An 18,342-nucleotide genomic window follows, 5' to 3' on the forward strand; every position below is an offset into this window, starting at 1 on the left:
TGTTCCAGGAAGGATTGCTGGAAAGAGATGGGATCCACCTGACAAAGAGAGGGTAGAGCTTCCCCACACTGCCAGCCCATGTTCATCTTGGCATCAATGATGACTCCAAGATCCTTTTCTGCCTCTGCACTGACGAGAAGGGAGTTCCCCAGCCTGTAGGTATGGTGCTGGTTCTTCCTCCTCAGGTGCACCATCTTGCACTTGTCAGTGTTGAATCCCATCCTATTCTCATATACCCACCCCTGTAACCTGTCTAGGTCCGATTGCAGCCTATTCCTTCCTTCTAGCATGCCCACATCCCCCCACATCTTAGGGTCATCAGTAAATTTGAACAGGGTGCTTTTTACCCCCTTGTCCAAGTCACTGATGAAGATGTAGAACAGTGTGCGCCCCAGGACCGAGCCCTGGGGGACCCCACTGCCCACATCCCTCCAGCTCAAAAATGACCCATCCACCACCACTCTCTGGCGACCCATTTGACTGTGTAGGTGTCAACACCACAGTCCCCCAGTTTCTTAATGAGAACGGGGTGAGAGACAGTGTCGAAGGCCTTCCGAAAGTCCAGAAAGACTATGTCCACTGCTACCCCTGCATCTAAGGATTTGGTGACCTGGTTGTAGAAGACCACCAGGTTGGTCTGACAGGACCTGCCTCTAATGAACCTGTGTTGGTTGCCCTTAAGCATAATCTCCCCTTCTGGCCCCTTGTGGTCATGTGCTAGAATAATTCTCTCAAAAAGCTTACCCAGGATCGAGGTAAGACTAACTGGCCTATAGTTCTCCCGGTCCTCCTTCCTCCCTTATTTGAAGACGGGAACCACATTGGCCCTTTTCCAGTCCTCCAGCACCACACCAGAGCACCATGAGTGGTTGTAAAGCTGTGCCAGGGGTCCCACAATGAGATGGAGAAGCGAAGCCTGAGGGGGGATTTGATAACAGTCTTCAACTCCCTGAAGGGTGAGTGTGGAAAAGGTGGAGGTGGGCTTTCCTCTAGGGACAGGGCCTCACACTGCCTCAGGTGAAATGTAGGCAGGAGTTTAGGAGCTTCCTGCCAGGACGGCTGAGCACTGGAGCAGGCTGCCTGGAGAAGCTGGCCCCGAGGAAGTTGGCAGGACAGGGTACTGGAGCAGGGGGCTGCAGGGATGACTGCGACGTCCCTCCTCACTGCTTCGGGCGTGGTTCTGCCCACGGGCCCCAGCCTGTACCTCAGCCAGCACCAGTGGGCATGTATGGGGGGGCGGGCCACGGGCTCGGTCTTCCCCTGCCCCACGCCTGTTCACGCATTGGGGGCGTGCAAGACGGCTAACATAAACGCGTGCGCATGCGCAGCCGGCGGGGCACTAGCTACGGCTCAACGGGGGAGCAACGGCGTCTGCCTCGCTCACGAGTCTCGCGAGAGCGGCGCCCGTTGACGCGCATGCGTGCGGTTGGGGCGGACTGTTAACGGCCTCCGCGGGAGAATTCGAATGGTGCGTGGAGCGCGGGCGGTCGGGTCGGGGTTGGGTGGGGTCTCCTCCGTTGTGGCGGCTTGGCTGTGGTGCTGCGTTGGGCCCGCTTGTACCTGCTCCGGTCTGGCTGCGCCGGCCATGGAGCGGGTTCTCCGTTCCCTGCGGAAAGAAGCGGCGTAGAGGTGCCCCTTCGCCGGGGAATGGAGGCTTGCACCGGTCTGTCTCGCTCCGCTCGCGACCTAGGCCTGCAGACCCCTACATAGGGGTGTGGATATAGTCACATGTGTGAGATGTGCATGTCCTTTTCCACCGTGAGTCGAGTTTTGAAGCCCAAGTTTTAGCTATTAAAACTCAGCCTCGACTTATACACGTCATTCATACTTCTGACCCCCACCCAGCCCCGGACAAACCTTAGCCCGGGCCTGACCTGATCTTTACCTACCGACAGTGCCCCTGTTGCTGGAGGCCATGGGGTCTGGGCCCAGCCCGAGTGCAGCCTACAGGCCTTACCAGGCTCAGTGCTCAGCTGACTGGCAGGGGACAGGGTTGGGCTGAGCGCCTGGCCAAGCAGCGTTTCTATAGCACGTTTGCAGGGGATGGGGCTAGACTTGACACTTGTGTGGGGCGGCCCCATCCCCTGCGAGCAGCTCTGTCTCAGCCACACCGAGCCTGGCCCAGCAATGCATGTCTACCCCTGGGTACCTGGCCCACAGTGTAAGTCAACCCCATGTTTCTGATCTAAAAACTTAGGTCGACTTATACACTGCATCTATGAAATTCTTACTTTTTTAGATCAGAAAAATGGGGTGACTTACACTTTGTTAACCTGCACACCATGAAATATGGTACTTAGAAATATTGATGTCTTGATTTGTCTACAGATTGATTTGCCTATATCTCTGTATAGATATATCTGTATCTATATATATTATCGACTCTTAGAGAAGTAGGGTTGGAAGAGGTCATCTAGTCAAACCCCTGCTTGAGGCAAGATCATCCCTATCCCAGGCATCCTTTACAAATTCATAATCTAAACTCTACTTAAGGCTACCATCAACCCTGGCACAATACAGACCTGACACCCTAGCCTGCCACAGATAAGGGCAGCCAATGTCCTGCTTCTGTGAAATGTTGTCAATGTATGCTCGAGAGATTCCAGGAAGAGGACCAGTCCCTGCTACAGAGGAAGGCAGTCCGTACCGATCGTGAGCCCAAATGTAGCGTATGACTCTGACAAGGGGATATGTATACATCTGTGTGTGTGTGTGTGTGTATCTATATCTCTCAAGCTTTTGTGAAACCAGGTTCACTCTACCAGATACTATGAAAGATTGTGAAGAAAGAGTATAAGGAAAAGAAATGTAAGAACAAAAGGCAAGGGTGAAGGGAGAGAGAGAGATGGCAGAGGAGGGCAGTGCTACAAGAGAAGAGCAAAGGAGCTGTAAACAGGAACAAAGGGTAGGGCAGGGTCACAAAAGGTAACCCACGTAATGAGATACGGATCCGCAGTCCTTGTTTAAATCATATGAACACAGTCCAGTTTGTGGGTGATTTCTTGTTCATTCTCCTGCATGGGGACAGCAATCCCAAGGTCAGCTATGGACCAGGCAGGGAGACTGAGCATTCTTCCCCATGTTTTTGTGTCTTCCTGTGGCTGATGTTTGATCGGTGTCTGTTGATCCTCACATGTAGAGATCACCTGGTCTGTCCGATGTAGACAACAGAAGGGCATTGCAAGCAGGTGTTGGCGTATATGACATTAGTAGAGTTACAGGTAAATGAACCTTGAATGCTGTACTCCTTGGTATTAGGTCCAGTGATGATCTAGTCTGTATTGATGTGGGATCACAGGAGGCATGGATCCAAATCCATTGGAAGGCCTGGTGCTTTGATGTGGATGAGAATTTGCTAGTCTGTTGTTTGAAAGATGCTCTTTGAGGTTGGGAAACTGTGAGTGAAGGCAGGTTCTTCTTATACTTTACTTTCAGTGCATCCTTCATAGCATCTGATGAAGTGAACTTGGGTTCATAAAAGCTTGTACTCGCTATATAGATCTTATTTAGTTGGTCTATAAAAGTGCAGATCTACCCTGCCTTCTGAATGAGTTCAGACACTGCTAATTACCTCTGTCTTTGGAAAGCCTTCAGGGGTAGGTCTTAGGGGTGGTGATAAATTTGCAATAGATCTTTTCCAGTGATCTGAGCAAGAAGCAATACCATGAGTAGCAATTGGCTCTTAATATCTAGTCAGAGTGCCTTGAAAGTAAGCGTTAATGTTGGTTTAGAGGAGTTGAGTCATGTAAATAATTGGGCAGTTGGCACCTTAGAGGCCAGCTGGTTCAGAGGCAGGAGCCTTGGTAGGCAACAAGCTACTTTGTCCAGGGTTAAGAAATGGGCTGGCAGAAAGTAAAGACTTCATGTAGAAAGGTGGTGGGTGAATGCTGCTAAGACAGCAAATCAGGTTGATTAGATGAATAATAGAGGCAAGGGTTTTTTAGGGTAATATGTTTTACTTCTGCTGTGTAGTTAGGATAAAGTTAAACAAGCTTTCAAATGCAAGACATTCTTCATCAGGTCTTTGATTGTAGGCTGTGCCTGGATTCCTGTAATAAGAGAATCAGTGAAGAATGTCTTGCAATTCAAACTTGTCTAACTTTATACTAACTACATGGTTGGTTTAAAGAAGATATTACCCTAAGAAATCCTAGCCTCTTGCATATTTTTTGGTCTATCTTGGCCACTCTTACACTATAGTTGAGAGGAATGAAGCAGTTGATACCTGGAAGGGACCCAGCTGTTAACATTTAGTCCAGGTAATGAGATAACAACTCACCGGCCCTGTTGTGAACACAGTTAATACAATCCAGACTGTGGATGACCTCTTGTTCAGCAATTTTGTGTTGTGTTGCAGTTGGTTTAAGTTTCTTTCTGTTTAAGGACTGCTGAGGGCAGTGATGGGAAAGCAAAAATGGAGTGGCCAGGAATGCACTTTACTGATGATCTGCCCAAGCAGGCTTAAATGTTCTGCCATAGGCTTTTTTGTGTTTCTCTATTACCTGCCTTCTTCATAGATTTCATAGACATTAGGGCTGGAAGGGACCTCGGGAGATCATCCAGTCCAGCCCCCTGCCCAAAGGGCAGGAAGTCAGCTGGGGTCATAGGATTCCAGCAAGATAAGCATCCAATTTACTCTTGAAGGTGTTCAGTGTAGGTGCTTGAACCACCTCCGCTGGCAGACTGTTCCAGACCTTGGGGGCTCGGACAGTAAAGAAATTCTTCCTTATGTCCAGCCTGAAACGGTCTTGCAGGAGTTTGTGACCGTTTGACCTCGTCATCCCTTGGGGCGCTCTGGTGAACAAACGTTCCCCCAGATCCTGGTGGTCACCCCGATAAACTTATAGGTGGCCATCAGATCACCCCTGAGCCTGCGCTTTTCCAGGCTAAAGAGTCCCATGTCTCTCAGCCTATCATCTTAAGATCTGTTTTCCTGACCTCTGATCATGCGCGTGGCTCTCCTCTGGACTCTCTCAAGCTTCTCCACATCCTTTTTGAATTGTGGAGCCCAAAACTGGACGCAGTACTCCAGCTGCGGCCTCACCAAGGCCGAGTACAAGGGGAGAATGACGTCCTGGGATTTGCTCGAGAAGCATCTATGGATGCACGCCAGCGTTTTGGTCGCTTTACTAGCCGCAGCATCGCACTGCAGGCTCATGTTCATCTTGTGGTCATTTCAGTTAATCTATTCAACCTCCCCTTTGTTACTTTTCTTCCCTTTCCCTTTGTATATTCAGTTTTTAATTTTTGCCAGTCCGTGCGTGGCATTTGAAAATAAACAGTTGCTTCTCAGCCAATTATCCCTAAGGCCCTACCCTGCCTTCTGCCTGATTTCAGACTAACACTGCTAACCACCTCTGTAAGGAAATATGGAAAAGGAAGACTTACTGTGTACTTATGTAGGGCTTGCCAGCACTTGGGAAGCTCTGCACTTCACTTAATACGTGTTTCCTTTACAGTTATTTTTGGTGCATTTTTGCTAGTTTCAGAATGCTTCAAAGGATGTGTGCATCTATCTGCCTTTGAACAGTTTTGAAGGTGTTTGAAGCACTTTCGATTTTATGTCCTTATACTCCTCATGGGGAAAGTTTGACTCAGAGGGTTGATCCAGAAACACTGCGTGCCAGATTTAAAGCTAGCCAATAGGAAACACTAAGCACAGTAACATTCTGCCCCACTCCAGAGCATAGGCACCTGGGTGGATTTGATTTAAATCACTGGTTACGAAGCCTTGATTTAATCATTGTTTTTTTAAAAATGTGCATTCTTGTTTGATATCCTCTATTCATTTAGCTTCTTGAAACTTTGCAATTTTAGAGAGAGGTAAGGGCTTGACTCTGTATACACAAACTTCCAAGAGACAATAGGCTAATTGGCAGGTAATCAGTAGGGGTGCACCAATACAGATTTTTGGGGCCGATACCAATAGCTCATATTTAAGGAGGCATATCGGCTAATACCGATCAGATTTCCCATACAGTTGCCTCCAGCTAGTTAGAGTGGTGTGGTGGAAGAGGCTTGGAGGGGGCAGGGGTAGCCATTGCCCAGGTGGAGTGGGAGTGGTCCCAGAGCTGCAGCTCATGGGAGGGAGAAGCAGCTCCCACTTCTGCTTGCACCCTGGGAGGGCACGGTGAGGGGAGGGGAGGGCGTGTGTCCCCCAGACTTGGATGAGGTGGGGTTGGCTGCAGCCGGGGCTGTGTGGGGCTCTTCTTGGCAGGGGCTGGGCTCAGAGCAGGCGCTGGCAGTGCTGGGAGGATGCTGCATCCACCCCAAATTTCGCTGCCACTCTGCTCCCAGAACCATTCGCAGCCACAGTCCTGGCTCTTCTGGCATGTGGGTAGAGGTGGGGCATTGAGTGGAGCTGCTACATGGGTGCGTTGTGGCTCAGTACTGCGCACTGTGTGGGAGCTGGAGTGGCTTCACCTGTCAGCCAGAGCTCAACACCACTCAGCCCCAGTGGCCCCAGCTCCCAGACAACGTGCAGTGCCCTGCCGAGCTGCACTGCACCCACGCCATGGAGCAGTTGCCACGTGGGGGCCAGGCAGGGGACGGGGCCAGGCAGGGCAGGGCTTCTCCTACTGCTTCCCTGGCTGATCCGAATCTCCAAATCAGCGCCGAAACTGCATCAACTCCAAAACAGATGTGGCCAGATCGAAACAGAACAGTGATTCAAAGCACCAAAAAGAATTACTGTCCCTCTGAAATGGCTGAAACCGAAACAAAACATAGCCGTTTCACACAGCCCTAACATGCATGTATATGCACATGGCTACCAGGCACATGGCTACCAGGCAACCTGGAGAGCAGCTTCTGCAGGTTGGGGGTGGGAGGTGGAATTGAGGCCCCCATAGGGAGGAAGGGAGTTAATTGGGTAGGGCTGGGCAGTACACGGGGCTTGGGGCTGCAATATGAAGCTGCGGGGCCTGGGTGGGAAGCGGGATGGGGCCATGGGCAGCTTATCCAGGAAGCGAGGGGGAGGGGCTGGCTCCCCACTGCTGTGGGCACTCCTGGGGGGTAGGAGGGACCCCCCAGATCTGCATTTGGGGTGGGGCCAGCTGCCCACCTTGAGCTTGGGCTCCTGCCCTACTGCTCTCCCATGGGGCCTCCTGGTGGGTGTGGCCTGGTGCTTCAGGCCAGAGCTGGGCCATGCAGGAAAGCTGCTTGCTGCTACAAGCTCCACGCTGCCCTGGCGACGTATCCCCTCTGCGCAACCCCGTGCCACTGCTGTTGCTGCTGCCGTGCATGTTGCCAGGGCAGTGCAGAGCTCACAGTGGCAACCAGCTTTGCTGTACGGCCCCACTGTGCCCTGCAGCACTGGGTTGCACCCGCCAGGCTGTGGAGGCCCAGGGGGAGGGCAGCAGGGCAGGAGTCCAAGCCCACAATGTGCAGCGTGCCTCTGCCCCATGCACAAATCTGGGGTGAATGGGCCCCCCCAGGAGTGTGCGTAGCTGTGGGGAGCAAACCTCCTCTCCCTCCTAAGCCCACAGCAGTGGGGGAGCTGGGGTCCACTTGGCTGCAACAGCCACCATCTGCTAGGGGGCTGCAGACCTGGGTCACTGGCCCCATAGCCCAGGCAGCTGGAGGCTCCCTCCGGCTACCCCAAATTCACTGTGGCTCCCTCATAGCCTCCCTCCCACCACTCCCACCACCTGCCCCAAGCACACCCCTGGCCTAACCCCACCCCCCGCCATGCGCCAGGAAGAGTCTAGCACAGCCCCAGTGCACAGCTGCAGCCCACCCCTCTCCACATTGATCTGGGGGCACATACCAGCCCCTATGCCTTCCTGGGGTGCACACAGTGGTGGGAGCTGCCTCCCCCCCCGCCCGCACACCCCTGGACAAGCTGTGGCTCTGTCCCACGCTGCTGGCCAGCACCTGCCCCAATCCAACTCTCTCTGGGGGCCTTGAGCTGCCTGGCTACCCCACATCCCTTCCCTCCCCTTCCACCACAACAGACTTACCAGCTGCATGCAGCTCTTCAAGCTGCCAGGCTGTGCTCCTCACCGTCTACGTGCTGAGCTGGAGCTGCACGTATGCATGGGCATTTATCAGCCAAATTATTGGCCGCATCAGGCTGATTTTCGATACAGTCCATTTTCTTTACATTGGTGTTGATCCGATATTGGACCGATGTATCAGTGCACGTTTAGTCTGTACCCTGTTTGAAGCCAGGAAGTATCCATTTTAAGTTAATCTAAAAGTTTTACTGTTTTAAAGGACTGAAGGTTTGAAAGTTTTGGTAGCTGGGATAGGTATGACAAATGAGCAGGAGACTTCACTGAAATGATTCTTTGGTAATATGCTACTGAGAAGTCTAGTCAGGAGTTAGACTATATTTTTGTTTGTCAAAGTTTTTAAAGAACTTCAGTGTGTTTGTATCAACCTTCCTGCCCCCACAATGCTATTCAAAGCCAGAATTCTTATCCAAAGCATTATGGATAAATACAAACTGAGCTACCCTGCTCTTGCTATTAGAGGTGGTATTTTCAACAGCTGAGTTGGCAACACAGAGAAAAGTTTGCATTTCCACTATTTTGTGCCTTTAAGTAAACTGTTGCTGTTTGGGACGCTGCCTAGCTAATAAGGGAGTATTTGGTGGAAGAAAATTATACTAAACTGTCTTTTTTTAGATTTCCATTAAAAAGAAAATACAGGAGCTAACCAATTAGGGAGAATATATTACGAAAAAAATCAAGAACAAATTCTGAAGGCTGAAGTTCAGCACAAGTCGAAAGTATCACTTGGGACTAAGCAATCAAATGTGAACATACAGACTGGAGAACAACTAGCTAAGTTGCAGAAGCAACCTGGAGAATAAAGTGGACCATAAGCTGAATATGACCATAACCCTTTACCATGCTTTTTATTAGCACGCTGCCAAAGGATCATTTGGCTTCCAAATACCTGAAGGATGAAAGGTGGGAGGTACTTAACCTTTGGGCTACAATGCCATGCCATCTGGCCTCTCATAGGTTCAGAAATTTGCTGGCAGGGAAGCAGTGGCACCGTTCCCTGACTTTCAGATTTGCAGGCCTGTGGGGTGTCCTGAGTTGTGTGTGCTGGATTGCATGCAGGCACCACTGGGCCCCCAGGGCCAATCCTGACATACAGGGCTCAGTCTAGTCTGCAGACTGGCTCTGTGCTATTCATCTGACCTACAGGTCCAACAGCTTGAACACCACTGTGATAGACTATCCTATCAGAGGACAGGACAAGGAATAACAACAGTCTTAAGTTACAAAGGATATTTAGGTTGGATTTTAGGGAAAAGTTTTAAATGTGAAGGTGGTTAAGTAGCACATTGAACTATCTAAAGAGGTTGGGGACTCACCATCCTTAGTAGTTTTTAAGAGCAGGTTGAAGGAAGACTTGTCTGAAGTGGTTTAGATCAGGATGATTCTCCCTTGAGTAGGAAGTTGGGCTAGATAACCTCCTGAAGTCGCAAATTTTTTCTATGCATTGATGATGATGCTTTAACTTTGGCTGCAGTTTTTTTTTAGCCACTACATTTGTTTTCATGCAACATGTACCTCTTCTTTAATTAGTCGCTAGAAATTGGGGGTGTATATCTTAAATGAGGGGAACAGAGGGCCTAATCCTGTAGGAGCTGAACTGCAGGGTTCTTCTTCAGGCTAAGTGGGCAGTCAAAATTGGACTGTCAGCTCACTTGGCTGGCACTACTGGGTGCCCACCCAGCTCGAAGGAAGGCCAAGCAATTCAGCTCAATCAGTGGAGTCAGCTGAGAGGCTGATCTTGCTGGAGCTGAACTGCTTGGCCTTGCTTTTCAAGCCAGGTTGGCACTGTCCTACAGCTCAGGAGTTAATAGAGCAACCATGGGTAATTTTGCTCCACAACTCCCCTCACCGCCGGCTGTAGCTGCTTATGTTTTCTCTGTGAAAATATTGTACTCGCTGGTATTTTCAAGGAAAGTTCTTTCATGTCTTATTTTGGGGCATGCAGTATGTGGAAAAATGGTAATTGTTTTTCCCTAGGTTCATGAATTAAGCACTGTAGGAAGAGCAGTCCACCATGATGAAACGTGAAACATTTCTGCAAGCTGTATCCAAAAATACTATTGAAGATTTCTTGCGTTTTACCAAGCTTCATGTAAGTAATCCGTGTTGTGTATGCATAATAATTGTGTAGTATAATAATCTTCTGGCATTTATTTTTTTTTAATCTTTTGGTAACTGTTACCACGTTTAAAGTGATAATGGTAGAAAATATTGCTGTAACCTGGTGTAGCAAATTTAGAGGCATGGCAAACTTACTGCCTTTTTGTTATCACTGTCTAAAATCAGTAGAGACAACTGGAGAGAGTGCAGAGGACAGTAACAAGGACAATGAAAGGCTTAGAACAGGGGTTGGCAATGTACAGTGTCCAGCCCAGATCTGGCCTGTGGAACTGACCTGTGGAGCTGGAGGTTTTTTTGTGGTTTATTCTCTGGTTGTTCTTGTGCTGGACAAAGAGGAGCTGTGTTGGGGACAGGCAGTTTCTAGTGGCATCTGCACTGCTGCCTTTTTTCCACAGGCTCAATCTGACTCATGCAGCCACAGGAACTGGCCTGTGGAGCTGAAGGACTTGAATTCTGCCATGCCCGTGCTGAGCTTAGTCAGCAAGGAGCTGAACATGGGACAGGGTGCTGGAAGCTGCACCTGTGTTTTTGCTGCTTTTCCCTGCCTCCCACAAATTTTTTCTCCTAACCTACAGCTAAAGGGGAACTGAGTAGGGGCTGGAAGCTGCACCCATGCTACAGCTGGGGAGTAGGGTGCAGGGACAAGTGGTAGTGGCATATATGCAGCTCCCAGTTGCCTTGCCCTGGCCCCAGTTTAGTTTCTTCCCGGCTGGAAGCTGTACTTGTGCACCAGCTGGGGAGTAGGGAGAGACTGGGAGAAGCAGCCAGTGTTTGGCCCCAGTGTGGGTGCAGGCAACCTGCCCTACCTGCTGGTGACACACTTCTGAAGCCATGCAGCCTACGCTGGACTGGGGCCAGGTTGTTTAAAAGCTGATCTGGGGGCACACTGTTTTTTGTTCTATGTTAAAAGAGAAGCATTTATTCCATTGCAATAACATCCCTTCACGTGTAATAATGCACTTCCACAGAATAAAGAAATAATTTTGTGCTATGTCATTTTTTAATCACTTTTCAGCAAGATGTATTTGATTCATTTGATTTGAATGAAGTGCTTCAAGAGTTACCAAGAAAGCAAAAGGAAGTATTATGGGAGAGGCTGAAGCATCTATTAACGCAAGTTTTGGTAGAGAATCCGGTGGAAGAATGGCAGAGGCTTAATGATGAAAGTGATGATGATATGGAAATAGAAGGAACTCTGCAAATGGTAAGTAAATAAAAAAGTAATATCCCCCCCAACTAAATACCAAGGTAACAAGTATTTTGTTTTCTTTTACTAATTGATTCATCCATTTAGAGATTGTAGAAACAGAGTTTGAAAACTTCCAAAAAACAGGCTATAGTTTTCGGGGTTACTATATTTAATCTTTTTTTCTCATTCTAGAGTTAAATATTTTAGTAATGGATCAATTATTATTGCAATAAATGTAACAAAGGAATATTTTCTTCTTGTAGAATAAAGTGTTTAAAATCTAACTATGACAAGTTAAGTTTTATTGTGCACGGTTTGAATTATGTTGACTGAATGAGTATTCCTTCTGGAGAGGTTCTTTAGCTAATGTCTAAAAAGTGCTACATAATTTCCTAAATATAATAAAGGAATTAAGGATTCTTAAAACTATTAAGGATATTAAGTTAAATTATTAATTTTTAAATATCCCTACCTGTTTTGTTGATGCATCAGTTTATTAAAGATACAACAAAATAAAAAAGAAATCCATTATATTTAGGTTGGACAAGGAAACCAATAGATTAATCTTTCAGGTATACGTACTATCTGAGAAAGGTACTAGCTATTGCAGAATTTCTTTAGATCTTTCCCTGAAGAACCACTACAATGGGGTGAAAAGTACCCAGTAAGGCAAATCTTACCCACTGGTTGACATATGCAAATGGTAGAAGAACCACAGCACTAGGACAGCATTACTTAGCACTTTGCATCTTAGGATCCTAAGGTGCTTAAATTGTAAGTGAATTGACCCATACAGCAATCCTGCAAGGTAGATGCCCTTTGTTGCAAAGTTTAAATTACAGACCAGGTCACTGTGGGGCAGACGTGGTACAATGTTTAAATCTGGATTAATTCTGTATAAATTGGAATTAAATAAACCTTTCTTTTGGATTTAAATGAAGCAAAATCACTTTTTGGCTCATTGATGAAGCAAAGAAAGTGAATGTGTATACAAAAACTAACGTTAGAGCCACACAAACTTTCTATTACTAATGTGTATTTCCTTATGTTGTTTGTTACAACATTCTCAGTCTTTCCAGTTATTATGAAAATACCTATTTTGCAGGTTGTTTAAGATGTGTTGTTTGTTAACTTTCAGAAACAAATCATAGCTGTGATCCAGGGAGTGACCACTGTAGTTGCTTCTTCAGTACCTGTTGTAGATGAGAATATAAACTACAAAGCTCTTTTAGAATGTGCTCTCATATTAAATGGTAGGTAATTTTCATAATTTTAAGCTATCCAGCCAACATGTTTGGCATCTATATTTTGCTTATGGGGTAAACAGAAAATTATTCAAATAAAATGGTGAATGTGGATACCAACAACAAGACTTATTTAGTTTGCCAGTCTACCGCAGTGGTTCTGAACCCTTTTAGACTCAAAGGAGTTATTGAAAAGTGCCAGCTCTAAGTTTTCACTTGTTTTTTGACTATAGAAAGAAATAGTAATTCTTCTTTTGTGAAGAACTCCGGTTAGAATGTTTTTAACACTGTGGCTTCCTAGTTGAAATTTCTGGCTGAATCATATTTGTACACTTAATAGTGCTAACATTGCATGGCACCCTGGAGCATCTCAGGGCACCCCAGGGCACAGTAACATCCTGGCTGAGAATCGCTGATCTCTGTGACTGATGGGTGGTATGGAGTTGCACATCTTAACCTGGGATGCTTTAGAGGCTCTAAACTTGATGAGTTTTTTCTTTCTTTTTCCCCCCTAATTGGAAAAGATTGTATTGTGTGTTACAGTGTTCTGTTTCTGTTTCTCATTGGTAGGCTGACCTATTCCCAAAGGATAAATAAACTATCGTTTTAAATGGGCCCTTCCAGTATAGGATAGTTTTCAAGGGAGAATGTTTTTAATCTCTTTTTTACAAATGGTGATGAAACGGACAGTGAAATTCAAGGTCTCTTCTACTTCACTGGGATGTACAAATAAATTTTTAAGTCATGCCCTGAATATGTCACTTTCACTGATGAGACAAGCGTGTGTGGTTGGTAATAACCAGAGTTGCACACCAGGTGGCGCTTATCTATGGTCCAGTCACTACACAAAAGACAACACTACAGCTCTTAAATCGGAGCATTTCATACCTATTCTTCTGTGGATTTATGTGAGTTTATGTAAACTCTATGCTTGGTCTTGATTTAATATTTAGCATAAGTAGTGAAAAAAGGCTGTGCTTGGAAGTTTTTTCCTGTGTTCTCTTCTCCCCCTTTGCCCACTGGTACTGCGTTTGTGCTTCATCCACCCAGATCCTTTTATGTATTTTTTACAAAGAAAATATGAACCTATACTGAAACATAGATAAGCTACACTCAGAGTTTGGTAGGACCTTAAATTCCCAAGTACTGAGCAAATGCCTGACAAGCCTGACAAGCCTGTCTTATGATTATAAAAAATATAGTTTTGGCTGTTTTATATCTTTACATACACTTCCTTAACCAGGCAAATTGCTTTGTTAATAAATGTCTCCTAGCTGATTGATCTTGGAATATCATTTGGTATTGTCATATTAAGCAAAGTTGTTACTTTGTTAAGCAGTTTATGACAATGTCAGCAGTGACGGTAAAGAGATTTTTGCCTTAATATGTTTAGAATATAGCTGTTGAAGGAGCTTTTGATAATAAGAGGAGTGATATTTACATATAAGTGATTTAATAGAATAAGTAATCCTGTGATATGTCTGGAACAAACTAGAAGACTATGCTGATAAACAGAGCAAGTTCTCCTGTGAGAATGTTGCATCTTGTATGTCACTTTGTAATGTTAAGTTGCTGCCAAAGCATAATGACTTTCCGTTTTCTGTTTTTGCATACTCGGACGAGGTTTACCAAGGCAAGTAGGGAAGCAGATGTTAAGGTTACACCTGGATAGATAGGTGTATGGAGTGAAGGTTTTAGTATATGGCTAAAAAAAGAACTTGGGCTTACTGCTGCTCTAGGGATCTATGTCCTTAGCTTTTTGGTAACTCACAGTCTTCTTTCATTCTAGCCATTCGTATGTGAGAGGTGATAATGTAAGGAGTAGGAGTGTTTCTACTAAATTTGAGATGTTTCTACCCAATGCTTCCCTTTGATATGAAGGTGCTATATGCTCAAACTCTTCCTGTGTGGTCCATGTGGTAGCACCACAGTTTTTACTCCATCAAAATCAGAGAAATGTTCTGCCTAAAAATGAGTAATAGTATGGCCAATATAGTCTTTTGCCAAGTGGAACTTAGATTGGTCAGTTTTACTTCGAAGTCTTCTGTTTGGGAGCATAAACATCAGGGTAAAATTCAGAAGGTAAAGTTTACATTTTCTTGCTTTTCTTATATATAGAACTGATATTGACTTGCTTATGAACAGATGACCTGCTTCATTCCCCCAAAAACAAAAGTAAAATGTTCTTTTTCACCAGACTTTTGCGAAAAATGTGTCTTTAATTCTAATATAATAAAGCTGTGCTATTTCCGGTTGTGTCTGGCTGTCTGTAATGCTCTGAGCCAACTGTGCATGCACTGCCTGGAGCCTATTGACAGACAGACACACAAGAGAGGTGAGGCAGAGGCGGTGGGAGCCAGGGCATGATCCGCTGCACAGGGTAGATGAGGGGAGAGGAGGGGGCGTGGCTTGCAGCCCTGTCAGGGGCATTGCAGGAAGGGGGTGAGGGCACAGTAGCCTGCCATCACTAGAAGGGCTGGCGGGGGCTGCGGCTGCAGCTGTGCTGGGCTGATCCTGGGGGGGAGCACTACTCCAGGGGTGCAGATAGACAGCTTCCCCCACTGTGTGCACTGCAGGGGAGCTGGGGGAGGGGAGGTCCATGCTGCCTCGTGGGCTCCTTGGTAGTGTGCCCCTTTATGAGCTGCCAGGCTTTGATGGCTCCGTAACTCAACCCGACCAAATCCCCGGTCATGGTGAATGAAGCCCCATCCGGGCCGTGAGACACTTTGAGCCCAGTGGCTTCTCCAGAGGTGGTACCAGGGAGCCCAGGGAGGCATGTGGCCCCTGCTCTATGCATGCGGCAGGGGCAGCTGCAACCTCGGCTCTACCTCTGCTCCCTGCCTTGGTGTCCATGCTCTGGCAGCAACATGACACCACATGAGTCCTGTTGCAGGCTGGGCCGGGCAGTGAGGCACGTGTGTGGTGTGGGGCTGGGTGGGTGGGTGCCTGGGGGTATGTGTGTGTGGCATGTGGCTGGGTGTGTGCAGTGAGCAGTGGGTGGGTGTGTGGCATGTGGCTGGGTGTGTGGGTGTGGTGTGCTGCTGGGTATGGGTGTGGCCTGTGTTTTGGTGGGTGTGACATGTGGCTGGGTGGGTATGTGTGGGTGTGTCAGGTGTGAGGGGGGCACACGAGGCCGGACACAGAGAGGGGGTTGCATGCAGCTGGATGCGGGGTGATGACAGCAAAGGGTGGTGGGTGGTGGTGCTCCATCCCTGCCGCCCACCTGTCATTCTTGACAGGCACTTTGCTAGTTTGGAATACATCTACCATCTGAATATGTATGTATTCCTCAATTGCATGTTTGCCTACTGATGACTTCTGACTTTTTTTTTATGTGTAAGTTATATGGAAGTTAATACAGTTCCAAGTATTTATAAGATCTTTTTTTCTCTTTTGCCTCTCTAATTGGGATTGGGACTTTTTAAAATGTAGGGTTTTCATGATATATGCTGTAAACTAACCCAAAGATGTGACTTTTATTGAGAAATATGTCCAAAGCTATTAATGTTAGCATATGAAAATGTATATAATACTAACGATTCCTGGGTAAGGTGGGTAAATATGCTTCTCTTTCTGCTGTTGCTGTCAGTTAAAAGGCATAAACTTACAAACATTTCAATATTACTGGACCAGTAGCTCTGACAAATAGCTTGGACTTAATAGAGCCTTTTAGGTAAACTTAAATAACTTTTGTGATTAGTATTGTGGGTACCATTGTGGGAAGACTAGAATTTTAAGTTGAGCATCATGAGACGGATTGAAGTTGCTAACAGACTGCTGTCACATGAATTTAATTATACTTGCAGTAAATAATTGCCTTGTACTTGTTATAGGTATTTTTTATGCATTACTTGAATCTGAAAGAATCCTACAGGGTGCCATCCAGCACTTATGTGAAATATGGTGGAAAAAAGGACTTGAAGAAAAAGAACAACTAGGGAAAACTGCATTTATTATACTGCTAAGAAAAAGTCTGAAGAGCAAAATTGCCACAGTAGGTTTAAAGCTATATGGGTAACTTTTTAATTATTACTGAATATCCAGAGAGAATTTATATCTCTTCAAAATATTCTTCCTTTTGAACTAATTAGGCTGCTCAATTATAGAGACTTTCAACTATAGCTTAATCTAATATGCGTTTAATGCCTGTTGGGTCTAATCTGTACATAAGAGACACTCATGTAATAAGTGTTGTAAATTGTTAGACCATGTGAAATGAATTTCAAACTCCAGATTTATTCTTAAATTGTCATCACTTGATAAGTTAATGATTTTGTTTTCAATCTTTCCTTCTACTTTTCCAAAACCAAAATAGTTAGTGGTCAAGGTTTTTAGTAGAAGCAGATGATTTCAGGTGATTCTGTTTTGAGCTGTGGTATCCGAGACAACTTATAGGAAGGGCTGGTTTTCAGAGGCTATTTTATTAGTGGTCTTTGAAAATCAGTTATCTGTTTATTCCATTTTGTATACTCAAAGAGACTTTACTTTGTAACAAGCCTCTGTCTGCTAAATTTCTTTAACCCACTTCTCTGTTCTAGTTTTCAGCTGCTTGAAGGACAACAATTCGTACCTCCCACTTGCATTTCTTTTTTGTTAGTTCCCATATTTACTTGAATCCAAGATAAGGTTTTTTTCCTCCATTCAGCATGGAAGGATAAATCCCTCATCTTGGATCTGAGTGCAATGGGGAGGGAGGTCTGGTGGCTGCTGCGGCTCTGACTCCATCCCTGAGCCCAGCTTGGGTTCAGAGTCAGCCTCTGACCTCTTCCCTCTCCTCTTTTTCCCACCCATTTATTGTCAGGCACAGCTCCAGCTGTGGTGGGATTCCCTCCTGGGCATGGTAACTCTATCCCCTGCCTAACCAATCACTAGCATTGCTCCAGTCCTGGACACTGCTTTATGGCATTAGACATCCCAGATCTGTACTCTGCAGTTATGCTCATTATGTTAATCTGTTTCCATTTCCATTACATTCATTATCTTGAAGTTTTCTGATTGTGCTCTCTGCACGAGTACCATTGTCCTCATAATAAAGACTGCCTCTGGTCCTGAATTTGAAATGTGATTCAATTCTTACATAGCAAATCCTAAAAGTTTCATTAGATTTACTTCTTTACTACACAGCTGATTATTTTCTCTTTCAGGGAGCAGATGTAAGTCATCTATGGCATCTACATCAAGCATTACAATGTTTTGATTATGACCTGGAAGAAAGTAATGAAGTAAAAGATTTGTTGCTTCAGTGCTTTATGAGCGTTACCCATATAAAAAAAGAAGAGGTAAACAGGTGTTTTTCCCCATTTGACTTTTGCTTATATATTTTTTTGAAATAATGTAATGTATCAGGTTAAACAATGAATCAGTATAGCAGCCCCTGCCCTGGCCCATGTGGGCCTGCTCTGGCTGGGTGTGTGAGGTTCCCCTGCCCATCCCAGCACCAGTGGAGTGCTTCCAGCTCCTTGAGGAGCAGTGGTGACTCAGTAGCTCCCCAGGGCTGCACCTCACAACAAACTGAGTGGGCAGGTGAGTCCTATTTGAGCCTGGGTCTGGGCATGGATGGAGTGGGCAGGGTGCGCCATGGGGCTGAGCTGCAGGGCCAGGGGAGCTGCGCCATGCCTGCTTACTTCTACCTTGCCCTGCCAGGCCCTGCAGCACCTGTAGCATTAGAAGGTGTTGCATCTGTCCCATCATAGCAGGGCTGGGCTCCAGCCTGTAGCTTTTTAAAGTCAGATTGGGAGGGTAAGGGGGCAGTACTGAGCCTTGCGGGGGGCGC

General features: G+C 46.3%; 1 protein-coding gene across 2 annotated transcripts in view; it reads left to right on the forward strand.

The window, feature by feature from the left end:
• The first annotated feature begins 1,350 nt into the window (after positions 1-1,350).
• The window catches only part of NCAPG2 (non-SMC condensin II complex subunit G2), a 74,599-nt gene continuing 57,607 nt past the window's right edge, over positions 1,351-18,342 (forward strand). The window contains exons 1-6 of one of the 2 annotated variants that reach the window (XM_090047598.1): positions 1,351-1,468; positions 9,993-10,107; positions 11,152-11,340; positions 12,464-12,578; positions 16,403-16,563; positions 17,714-17,848. In XM_090047598.1, coding sequence (XP_089903724.1) covers positions 10,030-10,107; positions 11,152-11,340; positions 12,464-12,578; positions 16,403-16,563; positions 17,714-17,848 — 678 coding nt within the window. In that variant the 5' untranslated portion in view covers positions 1,351-1,468; positions 9,993-10,029. Of the gene's footprint in view, positions 1,469-1,529; positions 1,759-9,992; positions 10,108-11,151; positions 11,341-12,463; positions 12,579-16,402; positions 16,564-17,713; positions 17,849-18,342 lie in introns of those variants that run through there. The other variant, XM_090047599.1, reaches the window with a different exon arrangement.

This window comes from Crocodylus siamensis, chromosome 5 (assembly GCF_052110815.1).
Source record: "Crocodylus siamensis isolate JL-2025a chromosome 5, ASM5211081v1, whole genome shotgun sequence".
Taxonomy (NCBI): Eukaryota; Metazoa; Chordata; order Crocodylia; family Crocodylidae; genus Crocodylus; species Crocodylus siamensis.